At 36.7% G+C, this 25,468-nt stretch overlaps 1 protein-coding gene across 21 annotated transcripts in view; it reads left to right on the forward strand.

Annotated features, from left to right (window-relative positions):
- Positions 1 to 25,468, forward strand: part of LOC131690091 (uncharacterized) — a 547,209-nt gene that overhangs the window by 320,614 nt on the left and 201,127 nt on the right. For 2 of the 21 annotated variants that reach the window (XM_058975616.1, XM_058975619.1), the window contains one exon: positions 1 to 25,468. This exon is cut by the window's right edge and continues 8,812 nt beyond it. The exons of the other annotated variants lie outside the window; for them this stretch is intronic. In XM_058975616.1, coding sequence (XP_058831599.1) covers positions 1 to 85 — 85 coding nt within the window. In that variant the 3' untranslated portion in view covers positions 86 to 25,468. 21 annotated transcript variants of the gene reach the window in all.

Here is a 25,468-nt window from a genome sequence, read left to right on the forward strand (position 1 = left end):
AGATGACGGATGTTTTCAAATTCTACTGAACCCGGAGACAGACAAAGCGAATTTACGAGTTGGTAATCAAAATCCCTTACAATAATTCTAGTCATTGCAGTGGTTAGACAGAGTGATCTGTAACAATGTAAGACAACAATAATTTCCTTCTCTCTCAACAAATAAAACGCGAATAATAACATTGTATGTGGGTTATAAAAAGTAGCTCCAACAGTTCGTTAAACCGTGATGTATTGAAGAATTTGTATTTTCTCAGTCCATTGTCGAATGATGCGTTACAGAGCTAACATATTAATAATGTCACGATCTTAAATAAACAATATTTGTTCATTAGAATAGAAAGCGATATAATTGTGATAGAAGTATAAAACTTAGTTCTGACAAACATATTGTTACCCCTCTTCGAAAATTATTTTATGTCTGAAAACTGCAAATACAGAAACTCCCAGTGCGTTGTTCCAAAACGTGTATGTAATTAATATTATGTTATAGCTTTTGTATGAATATGTAATAATTTGTAAGATAGCATGCTATAGTGTTTGTTGATTGTAGATAATTGATGATGCTAAGACAAAGACTCGAGTATGAGTAAATTGTTGGGATTGTTTGACACAACACAAAGGTCGAGAATATGAATCATAAATTCTTTGTTCGTTCTTTAATTCTAGCCGACTACTATTGCATTTTTGTTATTGCCAAAGATTTATTTTCAAACAGTTCGTATAATATCAGCGCTAGGGCTAGAGAATATCCCCAGGTACGAAAAGTTTCACTATAATGGTCCTATTTATTCATTTAAAACTTAGAATTCTACCGGCCAACATTAATTTAAATGTGGTTTGATATTATTGTTAATAACATTTCTATTTAAAAAAAATCAACTAATCATAACTGTTTCAACTTATAACAGTGCGATAACTCATAACTGTTAGGTTAAATCGTTCGGCTAATAAGCGACTAGTCGTATATTCCAATCTTATAAGTTCCCCATTCGTTTTATTTTTCATTGACGTCCTCGTTTTCATGATCGAGAATACTAGTAGATCAGAAAAAAATATTTGTTTATGGAAATCTTCATGTTTATGGAAGAAAATTCATTGTGTTTATGGAAATCTTTATTTGCATAATTTTTGAAAACTGAGTCGGGGAAGGTGTTGCGGAGTCTTCAAATTTTCGTGATTTATTGTGACATGATGAGGGAGGTGAGTCAAAATTTTCTCAAATGGGCCACCCAAATTAGATGATATCGGAATTTCGATGGAAAATCCAATCTTTTGGTAGTATTTTGCTTTGCAAATCCAAATCCAGATGGGTTTGGCGTAAATAAAAATAATTATAATATTGCAATTTGAAGTTATTAGTCCGTTTCTACATTTCTTAGAAAAGAAATGTATAGACTTTCTCAGTCTATTATACTTAAGCAAACGTTATATTTATAGATTGCCCGACGTTTCGGCCGCGTAAATTAGAGTAAGTTCACAATGTCAATGTCCCCCCTTTTTGTACCTTTCTGTTTTCCTTTTACTCACTATGACATGAATAAATTTTCCAGTTTTCCCTTGAAAAAGGCCATCAAAAACGGCCGAAACGTCGGGCAATCTATAAATATAACGTTTGCTTAAGTATAATAGACTGAGAAAGCCGTAAATATCAGTGAATATTCCGTAACCAGCCGTCAAACATCTTATTAGAAATGTATAGAATTCGCTCAAACTTTCTTTCGAGGCCCGGAGGGCCGAGTCCTTTATACCTTATATATCTTATACTCAGCTCGACGATCTGGTACAATGACTTTTTTTTGCAATGGAGAAGACCTTTACGTCCTAGCCCAGTACACGTGCTATTGGTAGGGTCAAATCTACCGCACGGGGTGCACTGGGGGCGTGTCGGGCTCGAATGGTGACGCTGCCATTAATACCGACTAAACTCCATTGGCTTCCGCCATCATTCCTCCCAGGAACTACCTCTCGGTATTACTTCTGGGGGGATGGCTGTACTAAATGTACTCATTCACTCTCACTCACGCGTTCATACGTCCTGTATGAGGCTTACTTGGGTGCTCTCTCTATCGCACCTTGATTCACTCTCAAACACTCCCACATGAGGCTGACTTTTGTGCTCACCTTTTTCGTTCCTTGCGAGGCTGACTTGTGTGCTCACCTTACTCATTCCTTGCTAGGTTTACTTTTGTGCTCGCCCCACCCATACCATGTGAGGCTGACTTGGGTGCTTACCCTATCACCGGATTCACTCTCGATCGTGCCACTCTATTGTACCTCTGTCACTCCCCCTGGCATCCCATGTGGGACATTTTACTTAGGCCCCACTTCTGACATACCCTGCGAGGCTGACTTGTGTGCTCACCTTTTTCATTCCTTGCTAGGCTTACTTTTGTGCTAGCCTCTACCATACCATGTGAGGCTGACTTTTGTGCTCACCCTTAACATGCCGTGTGAGACTGACTTGGATGCTCACCCTTTCACTCCTCTGCCACGCCATGAGGCATCGATAGCTAAGTCCCTACATACTACGCTACGACCCTCCCGTCTTGGCATGAGGCAGTCCACTTATACGCCTATACACTCACTCTTCTGTCTTGCTTCGGGGTGGCTGGGTTTACCCCTTACGCGGTTGCCAGTCGCTCCGCCAAACCTGCCTCGGCATGAACAGACCATTCACTCCCTTTTTTGCGCTTGGCCTTTTTCGCTTCAGCTAACCAATCACTAGTTAGCCGTGCCCGTCGTCTGTTGCTCGGTTCACCAGATTACCTGTAGCCTACAGGCAATCTGGATGGTAGCAGCCGAGACAGCGTTCCACTTCTCCACCGATTGACACATCCTCTGAATAAGGGTATCAGAGGTTGTGTCCCAGCCGCAGACGTCAAGCATTGCTCTTCTTTCGACGTCGAACCGATGACATACGAACAGTATGTGTTCGGCAGTTTCGTCTACACCTGGGCAGTCCGGGCAGACTGGGACCTCCGCGTGCCCGAACCTGTGGAGGTACTGTCGGAAACAGCCATGGCCTGACAGGAATTGTGTCAGGTGGAAGTGAACTTCCCCATGGGGTCTTCCCACTCAGCTCGATATGCTAGGTATCAGCCGGTGGGTCCACCTACGTCTCGAGGAGTTGTCCCACTCATGCTGGCATCTGGCGACCGAGGTCACCCTGGTGCGCTCGCGGGCTCCCCTATTTCCACGTAGCTCGAAGCACTCCTCATCTTCCCGAATGACCAGCTCGACTGGCATCATGCTCGCTATCACGCAGGATGCATCGTGTGATACCGTGCGGTAGGCAGATATCACTCTGAGGCACATCACGCGGTAGGTGCTCTCCAGTTTCTGTAGGTAACTGGTAACCCTCAGTGCTCTTGACCATGACGGGCCGCCGTACCTGAGGATAGATGTGGCAACGCCTGCCAGTAACCTACGTCTACTGGCGCACACCTTTGAGCTGTTGGACATCATTCTCGATAGAGCCGCAACAGCAGTCGACGGTCTCTTGCATGTATAGTCGACATGGCTGCCGAAGGTCAGCTTGTCGTCTATAATGACTCCGAGAGACTTCAGACTTCGCTGTGAAGTGATCACGACTTCTCCCACATGGATAACTGCATGTTGTGCCGACTTGCGGTGGTTGACGATAACTACCTCCGTCTTATGATGAGCGAGCTCCAGGCCTCTCGCGCTCATCCATTCCTCCACCGTGCTGATCGCGTGTTCTGCGGTTAGTTCTACATCAGGAATTGACTCCAAGGTTACGTCGTCGGCAAAGCCGATCTTGACCCCAGGAGGGAACTTCAGTCTCAGAACCCCGTCATACATGAGGTTCCATATCACCGGGCCTAGGATCGAGCCCTGCGGGACTCCGGCGGTAATCGGAACCCTTTTCTATCCGGCATCGGTCTCGTATAGCAGTACGCGGTTCTGGAAGTAACTTTCCAGGATCCGGTACAGACCCACCGGTAGGCTAAGCCGGTGTAACGAGAGCGCGATGGCATCCCAGCTTGCGCTGTTGAATGCGTTCTTCACGTCAAGTGTCACTAACGCACAGTATCGAATACCTCGCCTTTTCCGTTGGATCGCTATCTCGGCAGTATTTATCATTGAGTTGAGAGCGTCCACTGTGGACTTACCCTTCCGAAAGCCAAACTGGTTGCTTGACAGACCGTCCGTACCTTCCGCGTACGGGGTTAGCCTGTTGAGGATGATCCTCTCAAGCAGTTTGCCAGTCGTGTCGATCAGACAGATTGGTCTGTCAATGGGGGGACTGGGACAATGTCTGTGTGTGTTTGTCTGTATGTGTGTGTATGTAACGGACAAACCCTCATTCGTGTTTCTCAGCAATGGCTGAACCAATCTTATCCAAACCAATTTTAAATGAAAGGCCTATCACCCAGACAGAACGCTATTAAATGGTGTTTGATTCTGATGTTTAGTTTCCAAGATATGAATGTTTGAAGGTGCAAAAATCGCGTTTTTTTTCAGTTTTTGAAATTTGCTGCCGAAATTGATGACGTTACTAAACAATTTATATAATTTTAGAAAGCTTATACGAATACCTTTCGAACGAACTATAGATTATTGAAATCGGACTATGATCAAAAGAGATATTTAACATTAAATGCGGACGAAAGATTTTTATCATTTCCCATAGCTTGAAATAAGACCATAAACATTAAATGTATTATTAGCGCCAAAACGGATAATTTTAGGTCAATAGTATCTTCGGACAATTTAAAGCATACAATATGCCCTTTCTTTTGGTATTGTGAGTTTACTGATTAATCTCCCTAAGAGTGAGATATTTTCATAAATTTTCTTGGAAATGATTGATTTGAAAATTTGTCGCTCTCACTTTTGCGAATATCTTTACTGAAGACATCAAATACTTATTTCGAATACTTTGAAAGTTATGGCTTATTGTTTGTAGATAACCGTTTGTCGCCTATTTATTGTTCAATATAGTAATAATCCATTTGAATGAGCCAAATATTATTTCGATAAAACGAATTTCGTATTTTAGTTTTCTATCTACAACCGCTAGAATAAACACCGAATAATTCCAAGTTGTCTAGATGGAACTTGATCACTTATCGGTGCAAAAAATTTAAGGGTTGTGTACAAGAGACGACCACGATGACATTAAAGATGCAGCCAGTTTTATGAGCAAACAATATTATTCGTGGCCAAATTAAAACCCCTTAATATCATCGACTGTTTCAAAACTACACACAGGCATGCTATTCTTCACTGGAGATAATTGTTGAATTTTTAAATTAAAATCGATAACCTGTAGTGTGAAAATTCAAGTTTTAAAAAGTTTTATTTAAATCCCCGAAATGGGAACATCTGATGCAACACATGAATTTTTTGAATTAATGATGCTCACAAACAAAACCTTACCCCTCTTTAAATGCCTGCTATCAAATTAAATGTTTGCAAGCACGATAGGAAAATAACTGGTCATAAATCAAATTATTCGTAAACGAAGAACAAGAACGTAAGAAAGTTTAACATATGTATCTTTATATATTTGGTGGTTTAATTAACAATAATTCTGAAATGTTCTATATTTTGGGGTCTTAAAAAGAACTATTTTAAGGGAACCATCAAATTAACTCTTGTATGTGAGCTCCTGAAAAGGACCATGAGTGGAATTCTGAAAAAGGACTATTTGTTTCATCCAAAAACACGCGTGCTATGGAATGAAAAGTACTAAACTAACTAAGGGCTTTTAGTTTAGCAAAAATAACATGCAGAATGGAACAATTAGTCAGCGGCAAAAAAAGGTTTACCATCTCTTTCAGCCGCGCGCTACTTACATCAGATAAATATTTAGAAATGAAAAGAAACAACCTTTCCCTTCAGCAGCTAATATGAAATACTAATAGCTTTAAACGTGACATCGGCTTTTTATCACTTTCGCACTGATTTTTTTTTTAAATTCGTTTATTTGGCACGGCTTAAGGCGTTAGCTTCACGGAGCCATGGGTCTTTTATATATTTACATGATGTAAACAATAAAAATAACAAACAACGATCCCGTCCGCGCAACTTGTTATTGCGCGCGGAGATCCGTTTTCGTGTCGGGGAAATCCTTGCATTCACGTCAACTATATCAAGGTGGTCATTGGTATCTTTGTCGTCTTCGCACATGGCCGGGTCATCATCGGGGTTACTGCCTTGATGTTCGCGATCAGGTGTTGTTCCTGACTTCTTTCCCTTTCGGGTCACGACCGTGAACCCTCCGTCATTACTAGTAGCTCCCTCGTTGCTAGAATTAGCTGTTGAGTTTGTGGTACTTGACGCGGCTTTCGCAGTTGTCATTATTGCTTGAACAGCAGCCACAAATTTGGCAACCGTTTGTGGCTCAGGGAATGATATTGGAGACTGAGTATTTCTTTCTGTAGATGAGCTTTTCTTAGCGGTTTCTGGGCAGGGTTGTCCGTAATGTGCCGTTTGTTCACAGAACTGGCACGTGTTAGTTTGTCCTTGATATGTACATAGAGTTCGCTGTATAATGGTATCACCCCCTTCTGTTGTGTACTGCTGGGTAAGGTAGGAGGGAATGGGTTGGTCTATCCGCATTCTCACCACAAAAACACCATTTGAAATATCTGGAAAGTAGTTCCTTCACGTATCCTCCGTGATTGATTCCACTTCTCCGAAATACGACATGAATCTTTTAATGGCCACTTTGCAAGTACGTGGGGCCAAATCATGTAATTTAACTTCCATGTTTCCGTTATCCATATACACAGGGATCTTGATTTTTGCGGTGTCACAATCCAGCACGTGTTTCAAGTTGTTTTGCGAAATGAATCTTTTTGCCTGGGCAAATTTGTTGAACGTTATCAGCACCGCGTGTCTGACGTGCTCCAACTGAATGAAACTGACGTCTGAAAACCGAAGCTGCATTTTCTCCTTCAGCAAATGTTCCACATCACCAATACTCGGTCTTATGCGGAAAGACCGGAAGTCAATGGCCACCGTGTTGGCCCGAAGAATCACATTTTGTTGACTCAGTCATCTTGATGGAATAATAGTAACGGTTCCCTTTGTTCTTCAGACAAAGCAAACAAGAAAAAAGCAACTGCTTGCGCTGGCTTGGGTAGCAGCAGAGAGCACACTGGTATTGTGACTGATGCCTTTGGCGGTTGAGAATAGACTGACTTTCGCACTGATGATGGAAGGACTGCCTTCATGCAGAATAACGAAAAAATATTTGCGGATTCTTTTTGGTACGGCTTTCGCTAGTTCGCAGTGTTGCCAAATCCACCAATTTTCTGAAACATTGCAGAATTTTGAATTATGTTACCGAAAGATTATTTTTAATGAATCACAGGCTTTGATCAATTTCAGCCTGGAAATGTACCTTTAAGTAGCATTAAATTTAAACAGATTGCTGCAAATTTCAGATTGCCAATATACGCGCAAGCAACACATAACGAATATAAACTGCACAATTGAATTATCGCTGTCAATGATTGGAAATATTCAAATTTGTTCTTTATTGTTTGTTATAGCCCTTAAAAGGGCTTTTATTTTAACAATAATAACATGCAGAATAGAACAATTAGCTTCAACTGAGGTTTGCCAACTCTTCTAGCCGCGCGCTATTTACATCGGATTACCCCCAGCGGTAGTGATTAAATGCAGAACTCATCACAGCGAATTGTCAACATGCATGATTGCTACTGCTGTTCTTTACGACCCGACGTTTGACGGGAGAATGAAGTCGCTCGAGGAATGATATTCTTTAAATAGTCGATGATGACGTCATTTATAGAAGCGTAGTGTGCTGGGTGCTCAAATCTATCGTACGAGACGCTATAGGCACGATGTTACTTGCCTGGCAAAAGAGCAACAACTGATTCAAACCGGCACGCGGCACATTTATTTATAACTTTTCGTGTTCGTTTGAATTACTAAGCTGCTCCCTATTGACGGCTCTGCCGGGGATAGATTGACTGATGTATGGGAGTTTTCGCATTTTCGAGGTCTGTTCATTTTTGCTTGTTTTTCAATAGTGTGCTATTGAAATATAAAAACACTATAGCAATAAAATATAATTTCAGTTAATTCCGAATTGTTTGGTGATAACCAGACGGAAATCCGTTCATAAATAACAAAATAGTGACGCAAAAACGTGACATCGTTTGATTTTAGATTTTAGAATGACACCCTGCCCCAGATAGTGCAGTAAGACATTTTCAATGTCAAAATTTCATTTGCGCGTACCTTCTGACTTATAACCATCGGATCGATCTGAAACATATCTCGTAAAATGAAAAGCGAAATAAATAACGCCAAGCAGCGGTGTAGTCAAGAGGAGGCATTGGAATTTAACCACACACCCTCCTCACCCAAAAAAATTAGCAGAAAGTAAAAATTGTTTTGATGCTGACTGATTTAATTCAATATTACAATGACAATTATCTGATCAGTACATTGATAGCCTATTGTTTGAAACATCATGAGGACCTTTGAAAAATTGTGGGAATGCGATCCTTATCTGTAACTGATCTATTGGTCTTGATCTCACAGTTGTTTAATAACATCAATATCAAATCTAACGCTTTTAATCCACCTAACAGTGTGATGAGACATTTCTTATAACTCTTATCATTCTCTTCGGATATTATATCGTTTGAGAACATTTAGAACTTGATGCTTCGCGATGTTTTTGATAACACATACTACTTGGGATAGTGGAAGGACTCAGAGAATCGCTCAAATCAGCATAGGACAACATCAGTGCTAGATATCTCAAGCCAAATTAATGGGGAAAGCGACAAAATGGCCCATAAAATAGACATACAAACGAATTATTGCTAATGCTCTGTCAATAAAATATCTAAATTCCTCAATCAATGCATTGTGGTGGGAAACTGCATTTTCCTATACAGTGACACAATCTCATATTCGTTCACCTCTAGTGTATATGTTTAATATTATTTCACAAACGTTTGCGCTATTTAATATAAATATTGTTTTTTAAATGTGGTAGTAGAATCATCATCTGTCATTTTCTTATCATTTGTAATCTAAAGTGTGCAAGTTTCCGTACACTACGCATAAAAAATCATTACTTGATCTGAAAATGGCACAATTTCATATTCGTACACTTTTGAAAAGTCATTTAATTTGTAATTTAAGACTTGTTATTTCTTTATTTTTTAGTTTTACTTTGAGAAATAGATTTTATGACTTCAGAAAAGTGTTCATTGGAACAGTTTCCTTAACACTAGTTTAAGAAATTCCCTCAAATTAACGTAATGGTTAAAAAAAGTAAATTAACTGCCATTATGGGACGAAAACTAATTATTACTCACCAAAATGAAGCTAAATCACTTCATAAAATCTTTGAAATGGTTCAAAGGCTGCGTCCAACTATTTAACATGTTGTTAAAAACTTTGATGTGGCGAAATGCAGAACAGATATTGCGAAAAACTTGAACTGTTAAAAATTTGCGATGAGGGATAAACGATTTTTAATTAGAAAAATTTGGGAAAATCGAGTAATTAATGTTATATACATGGTAAATAAATCGAATTATAGCATTTAAGTATAAGTCTGCTCTGGTACGGCTCGTAATGTAGGGAGAACGGACAATTACAATGCCTGTGTTCTGAGCAAGAAGCTGTTCATCAATAAGAAGAACAGAGAATTGATTTTTTAGACACTAAACAACTTTATTGAAATATTGGAAAGATGTTAAACTTTGTCTACGAGTCCAAATTCAACATCTTTGACTCAAATTGGGTGGAGAAAATCGAGCTCAGACCTAAACGTAATAGTCTTATAACAGCAGCTAAGCGCAGGAACAGTGCAGTTATTGTATGGGGTATTATATGTCCACCAGAAGTGCTAGAAATTTGGTCTTCATTGATGGAATGATGGATCAGAATGTGTATTTTAATATGAATGTCTTAAAATAAATTTTAAAGCAAAGCTTCCGTAAAATGGTACTTTTACTAAAAATGGTGGACATTGGAAATTCGATCAGGAGAAGAACCAAAGCATAAGGCGTGCAAAAAACGTTTAGAATAAATTTATAATTGTTTAAATGTTATGGATTCTCTCGCTGTAGACCCCGTTTATTATCTGATTAGAAAAATAAATGGGAGTATTTGGCTAAAAAGTACAAAACTATCCGGATTATAATGAGAATGATCTTAGAAACTATTATTTATAAGAATGGGATAAAATTTAAGCTGAATGCACACAAAAACTAGTGGTTAGCATGCCAATACGATTGAAAACTGTAATTACAAACAAAAGGTACCACATTGAATATTTATTATAGAAATTTCAATTGATTTTTAAAAAAATATGTGTACTGTACGAATATGAGATTGCGTGTATATTTGACTATCTTTAGAATAATGATTTTTTTGTGAAAAATGAGCATTTGTTGTACAAAGATAATTATTGTATCTTCCTTATGCTGTCTAGTAAACTACTTCTACATAAATAAAATGTCTCGTGAACTAATTTTTTGCTTGTAAAATGCATATAAGCATTCCGCACAGCGGTGTACGAAAATGTGATTGTGTCACTGTATATTGTTCTGATCCAAAAAAATCGAATTTTTTTGAATCGATTTGAAGTTTATACTTTACTCAAATTTCCAACGCGACTGAGAACTAAGAAATGAAATCGCAGCTCCTGATATCACGCTACCTCTGAAGTGTATACGTGCATAGTTCAAACTTTACTTCGGCATCGACTTTTTCTAAAAGTGACTTACCGATAGTATCCTTGATTTGAATTATTATCGCTAATCCTAATGCCAAAGAACAAATAAAAACCTCTCGAATCCGAACCGTTTGGGAAAAGCATCATCATTAGTGGAATTTTCATTTTCGCGAAACTTTTCGATAACCTACCGTCACTTGCATTAATGAACTGGGTGCACAATGCTCTGAAAATTTACCGAAATCGTCTTAGGGCACCAGCGGGTCTCATTCAGAGCCATTTGCCCAGCGAGTTAAATCTGTAAAGAATCCTAAAAATTAGCTTCTATTACATAATTTTCAGCTCAGCAATTCGAGAGACCGTGCTCATCGCAAGCCATGAAAAATAAACTGCATATAAACACTTAAGTATAGCAATTAATTGGTATACGAATTGGAATAGGTTCGCCAAATTTTGGAAGAAGTCGATAAAATAACCCCATGAAAACTACCTAAAAATTGTTGTAGTTCGATGGTATAAAAACAATTCCCAAAAATGAAATGTACCTATTTATGTGGAACGCAGTGGATAATACATACCATAAAGACCCGTTTTTATCAGTCTCATGGTGTATTTTAAGATGACAAAATGGGGACATTGACTAAATCGGGCAATTTTCATTTCTTTTTAATACACTGAAGCTGTTAAAATATTCTTCCCGTCGCTTGATGTAGTCTGATAACTATTTCTGATTATTTAATATAAATTTCTTTTAAGCGGGTTTTCTTGCGTAAAATTCAAAAAAGATGAACTTTTTATTTTTGCATATTTCCATCTTCATGATAAGGAAAACATGTTCAAGAAAGGATTTACTCGAATTCAGTCTTGTTTGTCTGCTAGAACCCATCAAACACATATTCATATTTAGCTGATCAAATCGGATTTTCAATGTATTATAATGGATATTCAGCATTCGAAGAAGTTTCTTGTGAACGACTGTAGAACGATTTTGTTTCTACTTACTTGAAGTCAGCGACGTAGCCAGAAATTCGGTTTGGTGGGGTTTTGGTAAAAATCGAACTTACTGTCCGACCGGCATAATTCAGAAACCCTTATTTTTTATGTTTTAAAATTATGCAGAATTAATTTTTCAGAAAATAGTAACAGAGTTCGTGTCTTTAGCGAATTTGTTAAGACTTTATTGTAGACATGAATATTAACCTGAGTAAATTCGCCATAAATTCTTCTTGGACGATATAACGTCAAAAAAAAATTTATTAAATGATATGTTGTTTAACTATTGTAAAACTCATCGAAGACACTAAACCTCCGAAATTAGCGGTTTCAAAATGATGCTATCTTGACCTTAAATTACTGTTTTTGAACATTTAACCTATTCATATAATTGGTCATATAACATCAAATGCTCATCAAAATCGATCAGGACCTGCTAGAGTCGAATGTAAAACGCCATTTTTCATAAATTTCTCTCTTCATTCGGAAAGTGTTATCCTCGTTATTAATCATATTACGTTTCTCTCTCAAATCGACGCATTCCCAAAATAAAAACCTTTTTTAATCCACCTAGTGGTGCAATTATGCCTTTCTCATTTGTCCAGACTACGATTCCATGGCTGGTTATATTGAATACAATGGTGGAAATGTACATTACATATTCAGTACGATTTGCACATACATACAATGGATCGACAGCCACGATCTTGAGATTGTATGTGTCGATACTGAAACATCGCTTGAAACCAGCGGCGGATCATGGAGGAAGATCCGGGAGGTCCGGGTCCTGCCGAAAATTTTCAACTTGTTAAGAAATTTTAAACTAGTTTTAATTTTAAAGTAGCAACCCCTCACTGCATACTCCCTCCGGGCCGGAATGATTGATGATTTTTAGAGTGATTGCATAACTTTTTCATATGAGAAAGGCAAAAATGTACCATAGTCCAAAAAAGTCAAGCTTTGTCAAAAAAAATTTTTAGAAGTTTCATCAAATCTCAATGTTTCATGCATCTAAAAATCATTTGGCATCAAAAATACGAATTTGTTTTTGAAAGGGGAGCTTTGAGAATTTTTCATTTCAGTTTATATGGGAATTTGCTGTGTGGTCGCATCCTTCAACCCATAGCTCCGGAACCGGAAGTCCAATCAATAAAAAAATCAATAGCACCCGATGGGAAGATTGTACCTTTAATTTGAGACTAAGTTTGTGCAAATCGGTCCAGCCATCTCTGAGAAACAGAGGTACACACATACATACACACACAAACATTTTTCGATCTCGAGGAACTGAATCGATTGGCATATGACACTCGGCACTCCGGGTCGGGATTAGATTGACGAATTTTAGAGTGAATGAGAAAGGCAAAAACATGTTTAGCAAATATTGAAAGTTATGTAATTTTTTGGTGAATAGTTCTATGTTCAATAGCTCTTAAATCAATTTTATCTTCGTTTCCTATTAAATAAAGACCCTTATTACAGTACATCTCTACGAAATCGAGCTCAATTTGAAAAGAAATCTGAGGATTATGATTGAGTACAGAACTCTGGAATTTTCTATCGGAATGTTTTCAGGCAGGAATTTGATATTGATGCCAAATTTAGTGCCAAATTGTTTAGTGTTCACACACGACGTGTGACTTTTTGGATTTTAGTGTCTAACTAGTGCTAATTTGGGTACTAGCTTAGCTACATCGTCTAACTAGACACCCAGTTGGTGCTAGTTACTGACGAGGAGAATCCGAAACACTAAAACAAAAAACCGTACTTTATGTAAGGTATGTGCCCTTATGCACAAAAAAATTTGGCATCGTCCAAAATTTTCCCTTTGGGGATTTGCATAATTTCAGGCGTTTGGGTCTTCAAACCACAAGACAGTTTCGGTTCATATTCTTCGTCGGCAAACAGAACTTCTGTGCTTACTATCGAGACATCACTCGGTATAAGCCAGTTGTTTAGTGTTCACACAAGACGTGTGACTTTTTGGATTTTAGTGTCTAACTAGTGCTAATTTGGGTACTAGCTTAAATACATCGTCTAACTAGACACCCAGTTGGTGCTAGTTACTGACGAGGAGAATCCGAAACACTAAAACAAAAAAACCGTACTTGATATTGATGCTATTAGACAACTGTGAAATCAAGACCAATAGATCAGTTACATATCAGGACCCCATTCCGATAATTTATCAAAAGTCCTCATGATGTTTACAACAACAGGTTATCAATTTACGGATCAGATAATTCTTATTGTAATATTGAGTTAACCCAGTCAGCATGAATAAATTTTTAACTTCAATCCAATTTTTTTTGTTGGGAGGGGAGGTGTATGGTGTTAAACCCCAAAACCTTCTCTTGGCTACGTTGGTGCTTGGAGTTATTTATTTCGTTTTTTATTTTCCGAGATATGTTTCAGATCGATCCGATGGTTATAAGTTAGAAAAATTGCAGTCAGAAGGTTCGCGCAAATGAACATTTTTGCACTGATAAGTTATCAAGTTCCTTCCTTGGAATTGTTCGGTGATTATTTCTAGCAGTTGTAGATAGAAAAATGAAACACAAAATTCGTTTAATCGAAATAATGTTTGGCTTATTTATATGGATTATTACTTTTTTGAGCAATAACGTTAAACAGCACATCATTTGATAAAATAATTTTGACGCTATATCGTCCTAGAAGTATTTATGGCGAATTTACTCAGGTTAATATTCATGTCTACAATAAAGTCTCAACAAATTCGCTAAAGACACGAATACTGTTGCTATTTTCTAAAAAATCAATTCTGCATAATTTCTTGAGCATGTTTTCCTTATCATGAAGATGGAAATATGCAAAAATAAAAAGTTCATCTTTTTTAAATATTACGCTAGTAAACCCCTTTAAAGTAAATTTATATTAAATAATAAGAAATAGTTATCAGACTACATCAAGGGACGGGAACGATATTTTAACAGCTTCAGTTTATTATAAAGAAAAATAAAATTGCCCGACTTAGTCAATGTCCCCATTTTATCAGCCAAAAATACACCATGAGACTGATAAAACGGGTCTTTATTGTATGTAATATTCACTGTGTTCCACATTAATAGATACATTCCATTTTTGGGGATTTTTTTATTACATCGAACTACAGCAATTTTTAGGTAGGTTTCTAGCGGTTATTTTATCTTCCAAAATTTGGCGTACCTATTCCAATTCGTATACCAATTAATTGCTATACTTAAGGGTTTATAAGCAGATAGAGAAAATACCGAAATTTTCAGCTTTTTTCGTGCACAATATTACAAAAGCTTATTGAACATTGAACACTCATAAATTTGTGAAAATTATAAACTATTTGAAATTTTTAATAGTTTTATTTTTTAATAAACCGTGATTTTTTAATAAATAGTGACCGTCGCTTCACAACGCGGTATATTTTTCATGGCTTGCGGTGAGACGGTCTCTCTAATTGCTGAACTGAAAATTATGGAATAGAAGTTAATTTTTAGTATTCCTTATTCGCCGGGCAAATGGCTCTGAATGAGACCCGCTGGCGCCTTGATGCTATTTCGCTAGATTTGCAGAGCATTGTGCACCCAGTTCATTAACGCAAGTGACGGAAGGTTATCGAAAAGTTTTGTGAAAATGAAAATTCCAGTAATGATGATGATTTTCCCAAACGGTTCGGTTTCGAGAGGTTTCTATTTGTTCTTTGGCATTAGGATTAGCGATAATAATTCAAATCAAGGATACTACCGGGAAGTCACTTTTAGAAAAAGTCGATGTCGAAGTAAAGTTTGAACTATGCACGCATGCACTTCAGAGGTAGCGTGATATCAGGAGCTGCGATTTCATTTCTTAGTTCTCAGTCGCGTTGAAAATTTGAGTAAAGTATAAACTTCAAATCGATTAAAAAAAATTTCGATTTTTTTGGCTCAGCACAATATATAATCCCTTTAGGAAAATTCAGTTTTCTCACCACAATGCGAGGGGAGGAATTTGAATATTTTATTAACAGTGCATTAGCAATAATTTGTTTGTATGTCTATTTTATGGGCCATTTTTTCGCTTTCCCATTGATTTGGTTTGAGATTTCTAGCACTGATATTGTCCTATGCTGATTTGAGCGATTCTCTGAGTCCTGCCACTATCCCATGTAGTATGTGTTATCAAAAACATCGCGAAGCATCAAGTTCTAAATGTTATCAAACGATATAATATTCGAAGAGAGTGGTAAGAGTTATAAGAAATGTCTCATCACATTGTTAGGTGGATTAAAAGCGTTTTTATAATAAAAAGTTACTATTTTGTGTATTTTTTAAACTATTGTTTACTAAAATGAATTATGAAGGTGTTCTGCACTACTTTTTCGAATTAAAAAATACCACATATACTATTTTTAGTACCTAACAACATGATCGAAAAAAAACACCCGCCATTTGCAAATATAACATTATCAAAGTATAATAAATGTAAGCGCGGTAAGCAAGGGTGGTACACCTATATTCAGTCTAAAACTTTGAATTCAATGCGATGACATATACATAATTATACATCAAGCGATTGCAATTAAGACAGGCTACAGTTTATGAAGAAAGTTTTTTGAACTTCTTCGATAAATTATAGCCTGCCTTAATTTCAATCAATTGATGTATCAATATTTACATGTCATCGCATTGAATTCAAAGTTATAGGCTGAATATCTATTTGTCACGGTTGGTTTTCGCGCTTCCATTTATTATCTTTTGATAATGCGACAAAACCTGCAACAGGCGTTTTGGTTCATGTGGAATCGCCGCATCGCAAGCTATTTACGCCTTCAATCCGTTGTTCGAAACCCGTACGTAGCGACGTTCGGCGTGCAATAACTAAGTTGCAGATGGCGGGCCATTTTTTTTTCTCGGCAGCAGGTTGTTAGGTACTAAAAATAGTACATGTGGCATTTTTTCAACAAAAACCAGGCGCAGAACATTATTATTATTATTACTGTTTATTGTTAGACTTTAACCCCGAGGTTGTTTCGCCTAGCAGGCGCAGAGCATTTTTTATTTTGTTTTTGTAAACAATTTTTTAAAAAATATACAAAATCAACTTTTCGGATCGCAAAAAAATACGAATAATTTGAGCGACCGAAATTAAGAATCGCAAGGATATAACATGCTTCCAAAACCCGTTTCAAACATATTAGAATATAAAAATCGGAAATAAACTTCAAGCATAAAAATCGGACAGAAATCCTTCAGCATAAGAATCGCTTAAAAAGTTCTCACCCATAAAACTCGGCAAGGGTGAACCTCCAGTATAGAAAGCGTTTAAAAATAATTAAATCGCTCAGAGGAGTATCCGTATATTTTGATGTTCAAGATTAAAAGTCTGCTAACAATAAAAATCGGATGTATTTCTTTCCGGTTTTTTACTGAAAGTTTTTTTACCCGACTCTTACAAAGGAATGTCCCAGTCCGATTTTTATGCTTGAAGTTTATATCCGGTTTTTATATTCTAATATATTTGAAACAGGTTTTATGAAGCATGTTCTGTCTTTGCGACTTTTATTTTCGGTCGCTCATTTGTGACTCACAACAATTTCATTGCTGGTTAATTCGTTAAAATCGGTCAATTAGGTCGCCCGTAGTATTTAATTCTTTAAAAATGAACGGACCAAATTTCAAATGTCAATATCATGGTAAAAAAAATTTTTTTGCCACCTCATCTGGATTTATATTTGCAACGCCAAATTCTACCAAAAAATGTATCTTCCATCGAAATTGCGCTAGCACCTAATTTGGGTGGCCCACTTGAGAAATATTGTGCTAAACTTTGCATAATTTTAATATGACTAAATTTTTACTAAACCCTGTGATCAGGAACCGATTCTTAAGATCTGGGGTGGCATAACGCATCTCGATTCGATCAAAATTCTATCGAATCGAGATGCGTAATGTATGTATTTCGAACCGAGCTCGAAAGTAAATTTTCGTTCGAGTTCGATCGAAGAAGTACTAGATTATCGAGAAGTGTTGGCATTATGGAACCATAACAATCGAACTCGAAAGCGACTCGAGTCGAACGTATTTGCTCGATAGTTTTATTGCTATCGACTATCGTTCGAGATTATGATTTGTGTATTTATTTCATGTTATTTTTTAAATTGGTTAACAATCGGAATACTTAGAGGATATAAAATCACCAAAAGGTGTAAAAAGATCCCGCGTACTTTGAACTACTTTATGTTAGGGTGATGAGTCCATTATCGCTATGTTTCTATTATCACGCTACCCATTTGAAGCCGTTGGTTAGAGCAGTGTCTGCCATCTTTGTTCAACGCATTGAGTCAAATGGTAGCGCAACAATGGGGGCACTCGATTCGTGTTTTCGTTGCGCTCAAACACACTAATTTCACTGTTTTCAGCGCATGTATGTTATTATCTTGGTACTTAACAACGAAGCAAAGCTGTTGATGCCAGTTTTTACGCATTCCATTATTTGTAGGCCGAGTATTTAATGATTCAGTGAGACGCCCTCCTTAGTATGGTGAAAATAGGCACTTCACCCTATATCTATTTTCATCATCAGGAACATCCTTTTTTGTAAAAAGTAATACTAAATATTGATAGTAAATTATTTTACACCAAGTAATAATAAAAAGTGTTCAAACAAATCGATTGAGCAAAGTGAAAACACTTTGACTTGTCTAATCGCTCTTTGATAGATAGGGTGATGAGCCCATTATCGCTATGTTTCTATTATCACGCTACCCATTAGAAGCCGTTGGTTAGAGCAGTGTCTGCCATCTTTGTTTAACGCATTGAGCCAAATGGTAGCGCAACAATAGGGGCACTCGGTTCGTGTTTTCATTGCGTTCAAACACGAGAATTTCGCTGTTTTCAGTGCATGTATGTTATTATCTTGGTACTTAACAACGAAGCAAAGCTGTTGATGCCAATTTGTTCGCATTCCATTGTTTGTAGGCCGAGTAATTAATGAATCAGTGCGGCGCCCTCCTTAGTATGGTGAAAATAGGCACTTCACCCTATATAGAATCACAATCATTCTTGATTTCAAAGTGGTGATTTACACAATTTTATATTCGAATTGATGCATTTGTTTCCGGCTATACCTCAATTGTTTTCATTATCACAAGAATGTAGCCTTGAATTCAATGCCATAATGTGCGTTTTATACACCAACGAATTTAAACAGAATTATGTGTTATATCGTTATTTCTATTAAATGCATGAAAATTCAAAATATTATCTTATATAGCAAAGAACTTTGAATCAAATTGGATTGCTAACAAATTTGAATGCATCAACCGATTAAAAATTATACCATCTACAATTTCTGGAAGCACTAAATTTTATAATCTTTATTTTGATTGTGTTCTATCATTCTCCCTGCCTCTAGTTGTGTGCTATATCTTTAACAAAATAATTACTTAACAGGTACACGGAAACTCCGCAAACACAAAAACGAATTTTTGTCTTGACTATTTCAACTAAAAATGGCTATTTCAACAAACTAGTTTTTTGATTTTTGCGTCATCAATTACTGAAAATATTATATCTTTTGGAAGCTATTAGTTTCCTGAAAAAACACTGAAAACAAAAATTTTAATTCAAAATTAGCCATTTTTATTGAAAAGGGCAGTTTGTTCGCTATGATTATTTTCCAAAAATTTTGAAGCTAATATAAAAGCGACTTCGAAGTTGTGTTGTTTTAAACAATTATTTTTGATGTGTCAATTTAGTTGTTATATATGTTATTTAATCTAAGTATAATTGTGAATAACTCATTCTGCAGATAATAAATTCCATCATGCGCCTGAGGTCCAAATAAGAGACACCAGCTAGGCATTTCGATGTTTCGGTGCTCCATCTTAAACAGCGAGATATATTAAAATTTTGTGGTAGGAAGTTCAAGAATATAGTTATATCAAATTAAAATAATGCCCAAGCATTGAAAAGAGGTGGTGAGGGTGAGTGACGTGAATAAATTATGAACATGTTTGGGTCAATTTCTTTACCACTATCACTATTTTTATTCTGTGAATTTGACGCCCATCAGAAAAAACAAAACAAAGTGCAATTTTGTTTACACTGAAAAAAAATCTTAGGTGGAATAAAAATTATCATACAATGAATGAAATCATTACTCGTTTTCTGCAACAAAGCATTTTCGTGCATTGTAAACAGTTCGTTTCGTTTATTTCACGAACTGAAAAAATGGCATCTTGATGAACGAAACGTTGAGTAATGTTACATATTTAATGTACGGGTCATTCCACGGCAGATTTACAACCACAATTTTAATTCCTTCCAAAAAATTTTCTTGCCTTCTTAGCACAAAATAAATGACATCTATTTTTTGTTTTGGCTGCATACGATAGATTTTTTTTAAGTTATGAGTTTTTGAATTTTACGAAACCACTCGGAAACTCTTCGTTGTACGGAAAAAAATATTAAATAATAAAAAGTTTTCGTTTTCAAATGAGCTCACCAATAAAAATCTGATATAGATTTTTTGTTATTTTTTTTTTAAATACCCTCCACTATCCCCCACACCAAGAAACTCGCACAGAGATTCCCCTGGTAATGGACACAACAATAATAAAAACAAAACAGAAATACGCGGAGATATAAACTACAGCAAAAAAAATGAACAAAGTGAAACCCCAGTGGAATCAAGTTCCTTTGAAGGGATTCACAAAGCTTATTTGAATTCTAAATACTAAATTTATAACTAAGTGATAACGTTTGTGGTTACGAGCAAATACGAAAATTAGAATAGGCTAAATAATATTAAAAGAATAAAAAGTAGGAAAAAACTAGCAGGAGCCAGAAAAACCTACACACTTAGATGGTTGACACACTTACAAGATATATTCGTTTACGTTTCGTATCATATGCTGCTTAAGCTTGCTTTTAAAGAAGATGTTATTTGTTACGGTTTTCGAGGCAATAGGAAGTGCGTTAAATTTGGAAGGTCCGTGGATTGAGATGCGCGTTAAACCTAAGTTTGTGAATGCACTGCTTCTCAGTAGCTCGTTTGCGCTTCTAGTATTCGGAAGGTTTACTCTAGCTGAGAATACAATGTTGTGATGAAATTTTGGGTTGTTTAAAATATTATGTACATAAATAATAGTTTGAGTATCTCGTAAACCAACAACGGGGATAATTCTGTGGCGTAAACTGGTATATAACAAAACCGTTGAGAATAAGGGAGGCAAATTAAAGATTACTTTGATACATCTATTTTGCAATATTTGAATCCTTTTCAGTTTCGATTTGGCAGCGTGACCCCAGACGACAATCAAATATTGATTGATTGAGTGAATGCATGCATAATAGAATTGCAATAGTGCATCTTTGGGAACAAAACAACGTACTCTTTTCATAAGACCACATAGTGATGAGATTTTGTTGGCAACATGTTGAATGTGTATGTCCCATGAAAGGCATGAGTCTAAATGAAGTCCTAAGTATTGGAATGATGAAACTTTTTCGATCAGTAATGTTCCGACGAATGGATCGGAAGGCGGCAAAAAAAATTTCCGTGGCGAGTGAAATATCATATATTTTGTTTTTGTCAGATTCAGTGAGAGGTTATTGCCGTTAAAATATTCGATGAGGCTCGCTAGATCGGATTCGATGTATTTGATGATTGGCTGAACATTGGAATGGGGATAGAACAATGCTGTGTCATCAGCAAAAAGTCTTGGAGTCCCATGCAGTTTCAAATTACCTAAGTCATTGATGAAAATCAAGAACAGCAGAGGACCTATGTTACTCCCTTGTGGAACTCCTATGTCAATCGGTCGTAGAGTGCTGCGGGCACCATTTATTACCACAAATTGCTTTCGATCTGTTAGATAACTTCTAATCAATTCATTGGCAACACCTCTTATCCCATATCGGTCGAGCTTTTCTAATAAGATTCTGTGGTTTATTGTATCGAATGCTTTCTTAAGGTCGATGAATAAGCCCCCCACGACCTTTTTTTGGTCAATTTCACGGATTAGCTCATCAGTGAGTCCAGTAATAGCAGTCGCCGTTCCACAACCTTCCCGGAAACCATATTGGAATTTATAAAGAACATCGTTCGCACGTAAAAGCTAACAAGCCGATTTGTTAAAAGCTTTTCTAAAATTTTATTCAGCATCGACAATGTTGAAATTGGGCGATAATTTGAAGGGTTGTAAGAATCACCGGATTTGAATATGGGCGTAACTTTAGCAATTTTCAAAACGTTAGGATATGACCCCGTAACTATTATGCGATTGAATAGTTTAGTAATAATCACAGAGAGCGGTCCTATATTGGCTTTCATTAGATCTGCTGATATGTTATCATGACCCCTGCTTTTTTTAACATCAAGCTGACTAATGAGGATTCCAACTTCACTAACACTAGCAGGCTTCAGAAAAATAGAACTGCTAACAGACTTAACTGGCTTCAGAAAATCAAATTTGTTTTTTGGGAGTTTGTCAGCTAGATTGTTCCCGATCGTGGCGAAAAAGCTATTAAATACTTCAGCAACATGTAGATCAGAGTCGATAATGCAACCATCCTTTTTTAGTTTTATTGGTTCATTTGTTTTGGTACGACCAAAAACTTCATTCATTTTTTTCCACACGTTTGAATGACTAGAAGTTTTTAGTATATTCTCATAATATTCACATTTGCATCGCTTTTTGGCGGTTTTAACTTTATTTGAAACGTGTTTCAACATTTCAGCAGCTTGCGCATCATTAGGATTACGTTTAGCTTTATCAAGGTAATTATTTTTTATTTGTATCAATCTTTTTTAACATTAACATTTTTCGTAAAAGTTTTGGTGCAGTCAACCAGTAGGTTGTTATAGGTTGTAATGAGAGTATTTAAGGTAGCTTCAACATCATCAGTAGTTTGAAAATTGTTCAAGAATCTGGAGAATTGGTTTTGCAGCCTAGCACGATCGACAATGGTCATTCTTAACTCTTGTTGTTTCTTTCCTTTACAAATAGGGAGAGACGAAATAATAGGAAGATGATCGCTAATATCGCTAAAAACTGTGTAATTATGCAATTGTGAAGCAAAATCTATGGGGCAAATGAAATGATCTAAAATATTATTGCTAGTTGGCCGTGTTGCGAAAGTATTTGTGCAAACATAACTATATGATTCTAATAACTGTTTGTATCTAACTACTATGTTATTATTGTGAAGATTGATTGGGACGTTCACATCACCCGCTATGAAGTATGGTTTAGTCGGGGTAGCATTAGATAACCAATTTTCTAATATATTCTGAAACGAGTTGTAGTCGAATGATGGGGGTCGATAAACACCAATAACGTTATACAGATGGCTCCGAAGTTTTATTTCTAAATGGATGTAATGCAAACCATCGATTGTTTGGTTATCTATCAATCTGCTTTCCAGAGAACTTCTTACAAACACTGCTAAACCTCCTGTCGAGTTACTACGGCAAGAGAAAAAGGGACGATAGCCAGGGATGTTATAAACACAACAGTTATCCTTCTTAACCCAAGTCTCACCGATAACAATAACATCAATACCTAGTTTACATTCATTTACAAAGTAAATCAACTCATCAAACTTTTCATAAACATTAATTCCTCTAACATTCCACTGAACAATATTCAAAAGATTCGTGTCATTTAAATCACATTTTTTATTAAATTCGTGTAAGTTATCATAAAATTTATTTAATATTGTATTGGGTGTAAAATCCATTTTAATTTGATTGATTTCATAGAATTAAAAGAAAAAAACTTATTGTGTGCTTTTCTTCCGCTTAGGCGATGGAGAATGCACAGAAGTTGACGGGCCCTCAGGTGTACACAGTGGTTTCAAAAAAAATCTCTTCACACGACTGAGATCTTCTCGAGTTTTTACCATCTCGGGCTTAGTATTATCATCTTTTTTTACTAGTATAACACCACCCCTTCCCGCCCAAATATACTTCACGTTTAGCGATTCTTGGGACTCTCTTTGAGCAATTCCAGAGACAGCGGAGTCAATTCATCGCGCAAGGTCACATTCATAGCTCTTCCGTTAACACCAAACTTGTCATCAATCAAGGTCGATGATAATTTACCAAATTGTTTCTTCTTGGCAAAAACAGCCTCTTTTGAATCTTTATTAGAAAACACAATTCTGATTGGAGCCAAGCCATTGTTCGGTTTACCACTGACAAAAATCCGCTCAGCAGATACTACTAATCCCGCATTTTCTCTCAACCCTACACAGAGCAGCAGTTTATTAATAAGTTGGGGCACATTTTCACCTGAGACTGTAGGAATACCCCAAACGACAGCATTATTACCCAAGACAGCTTTGTCCGATTTGTCGACATTAGCTTCCAACTTATTAACAGTAACCTCTAGTTGATTTTTTGATTTTTTCAAGCGATCTATGTCGGCTTTGAGATTCTCGTTTTCTAATCTGAGATCCTTAAAGTCAGTAACTATTTCATCAAATTTATCGGAAAGGAAAGCCTGGGATTTTTCGATAGTGGTAGTAATCTGCTTAACTTCGGTTGTAACCGCTTGTATTTCCTTAGCTACTGTTTCAGAAATGGTTGCTTTCATTGCAGCAGCAAGAGAAGAAATCAATGCACGACTACTATTTTGCATTGTTACAATTCGTTGGTAGATTGCTGACCAATCTGGCGAACAAAAATAATTCGTTTCCCTCAAACGACGTACCGCATATCCTACAATATTTTTGCATTTAAAATGAGCACTCGAGAAACAGTACATGCAAGTTAAAATTTTCGAACTATCGGACTCCTTTTTATTACAAATCGAGCAGCCAAATTCATCATCGTTATCCATCGTAATCGGTTCAGGGGAGCAAGTTGAAGCAGACTATTTAATGAGACAGAAAGGTAAACAAATAAACAATATATTGGCAACACACACTAGAGCAAATCTATTTAAACCACAAAAAATAGTCAATCGCTAAACAGAGTCAATGGAGATGTAGTACTAGAGCAACAGTAGTTAGGTGTAGCCAAAGGTTCCGTGTTCAAAAAAACCGTCATAGGAGTGTGTGAATGTGTGCAGTTAACGACAACAGTGTCAACGATACCGTATGGAGTTTGAGTTCCCACAGCTACTCAACAAACGAACGTTGAAGTTTGTTTTCCAGCCTACCAGACTAAATCCACTCAACCACAACCAAAACGATTTGCTCGTTAAGTAGCCGTTTGGGCGGCAATGGAGATCACAAATATGTATGGTGCTGTTGTTACGGAACCACAATGTGTACCGGATTGTCTTCAGACTTTGTTCTACGTTTATCAACTAACCGTTTGGGCAGTAGAAGACACGAAAAGAACTATCGCATGAATCAATCGATATAACAAGGTGTATCTATAGGTGTACTCACAGTTACCTTCTTCTCAGAGTTTTTAATAGTAGAGTTGCGTAAAGAGGATCGGCAACATTGGATCAATCATTGGTTTTTTATTAATTTTGGCAATCTTTTATTTTTAGTTAAAATTCACATGACTTCTCCCGAACGTTCTAGTTAAAAGTGAATTTTGTGTATTTCATAGTTTAAAATGAAGTGTTCAGTTTTATTTTGTAAAAATCAATACGATAAAAAGCATCGTATAAAGAATTTAAGCTTTTTCCGGTTCCCGTCTGATCCGCAAATAAGATCGAAATGGATTGATTTTTGCCGCTTGCCCTCAGATTTGGAAGTGACAGAAAACAGTCGAATTTGCAGCGTAAGATAAATTTAAATAAGTATATATATATACAAGTAGAATGCATACCCAA

This window comes from Topomyia yanbarensis, chromosome 3 (genome assembly GCF_030247195.1).
Source record: "Topomyia yanbarensis strain Yona2022 chromosome 3, ASM3024719v1, whole genome shotgun sequence".
In the NCBI taxonomy this organism is placed as follows: Eukaryota; Metazoa; Arthropoda; class Insecta; order Diptera; family Culicidae; genus Topomyia; species Topomyia yanbarensis.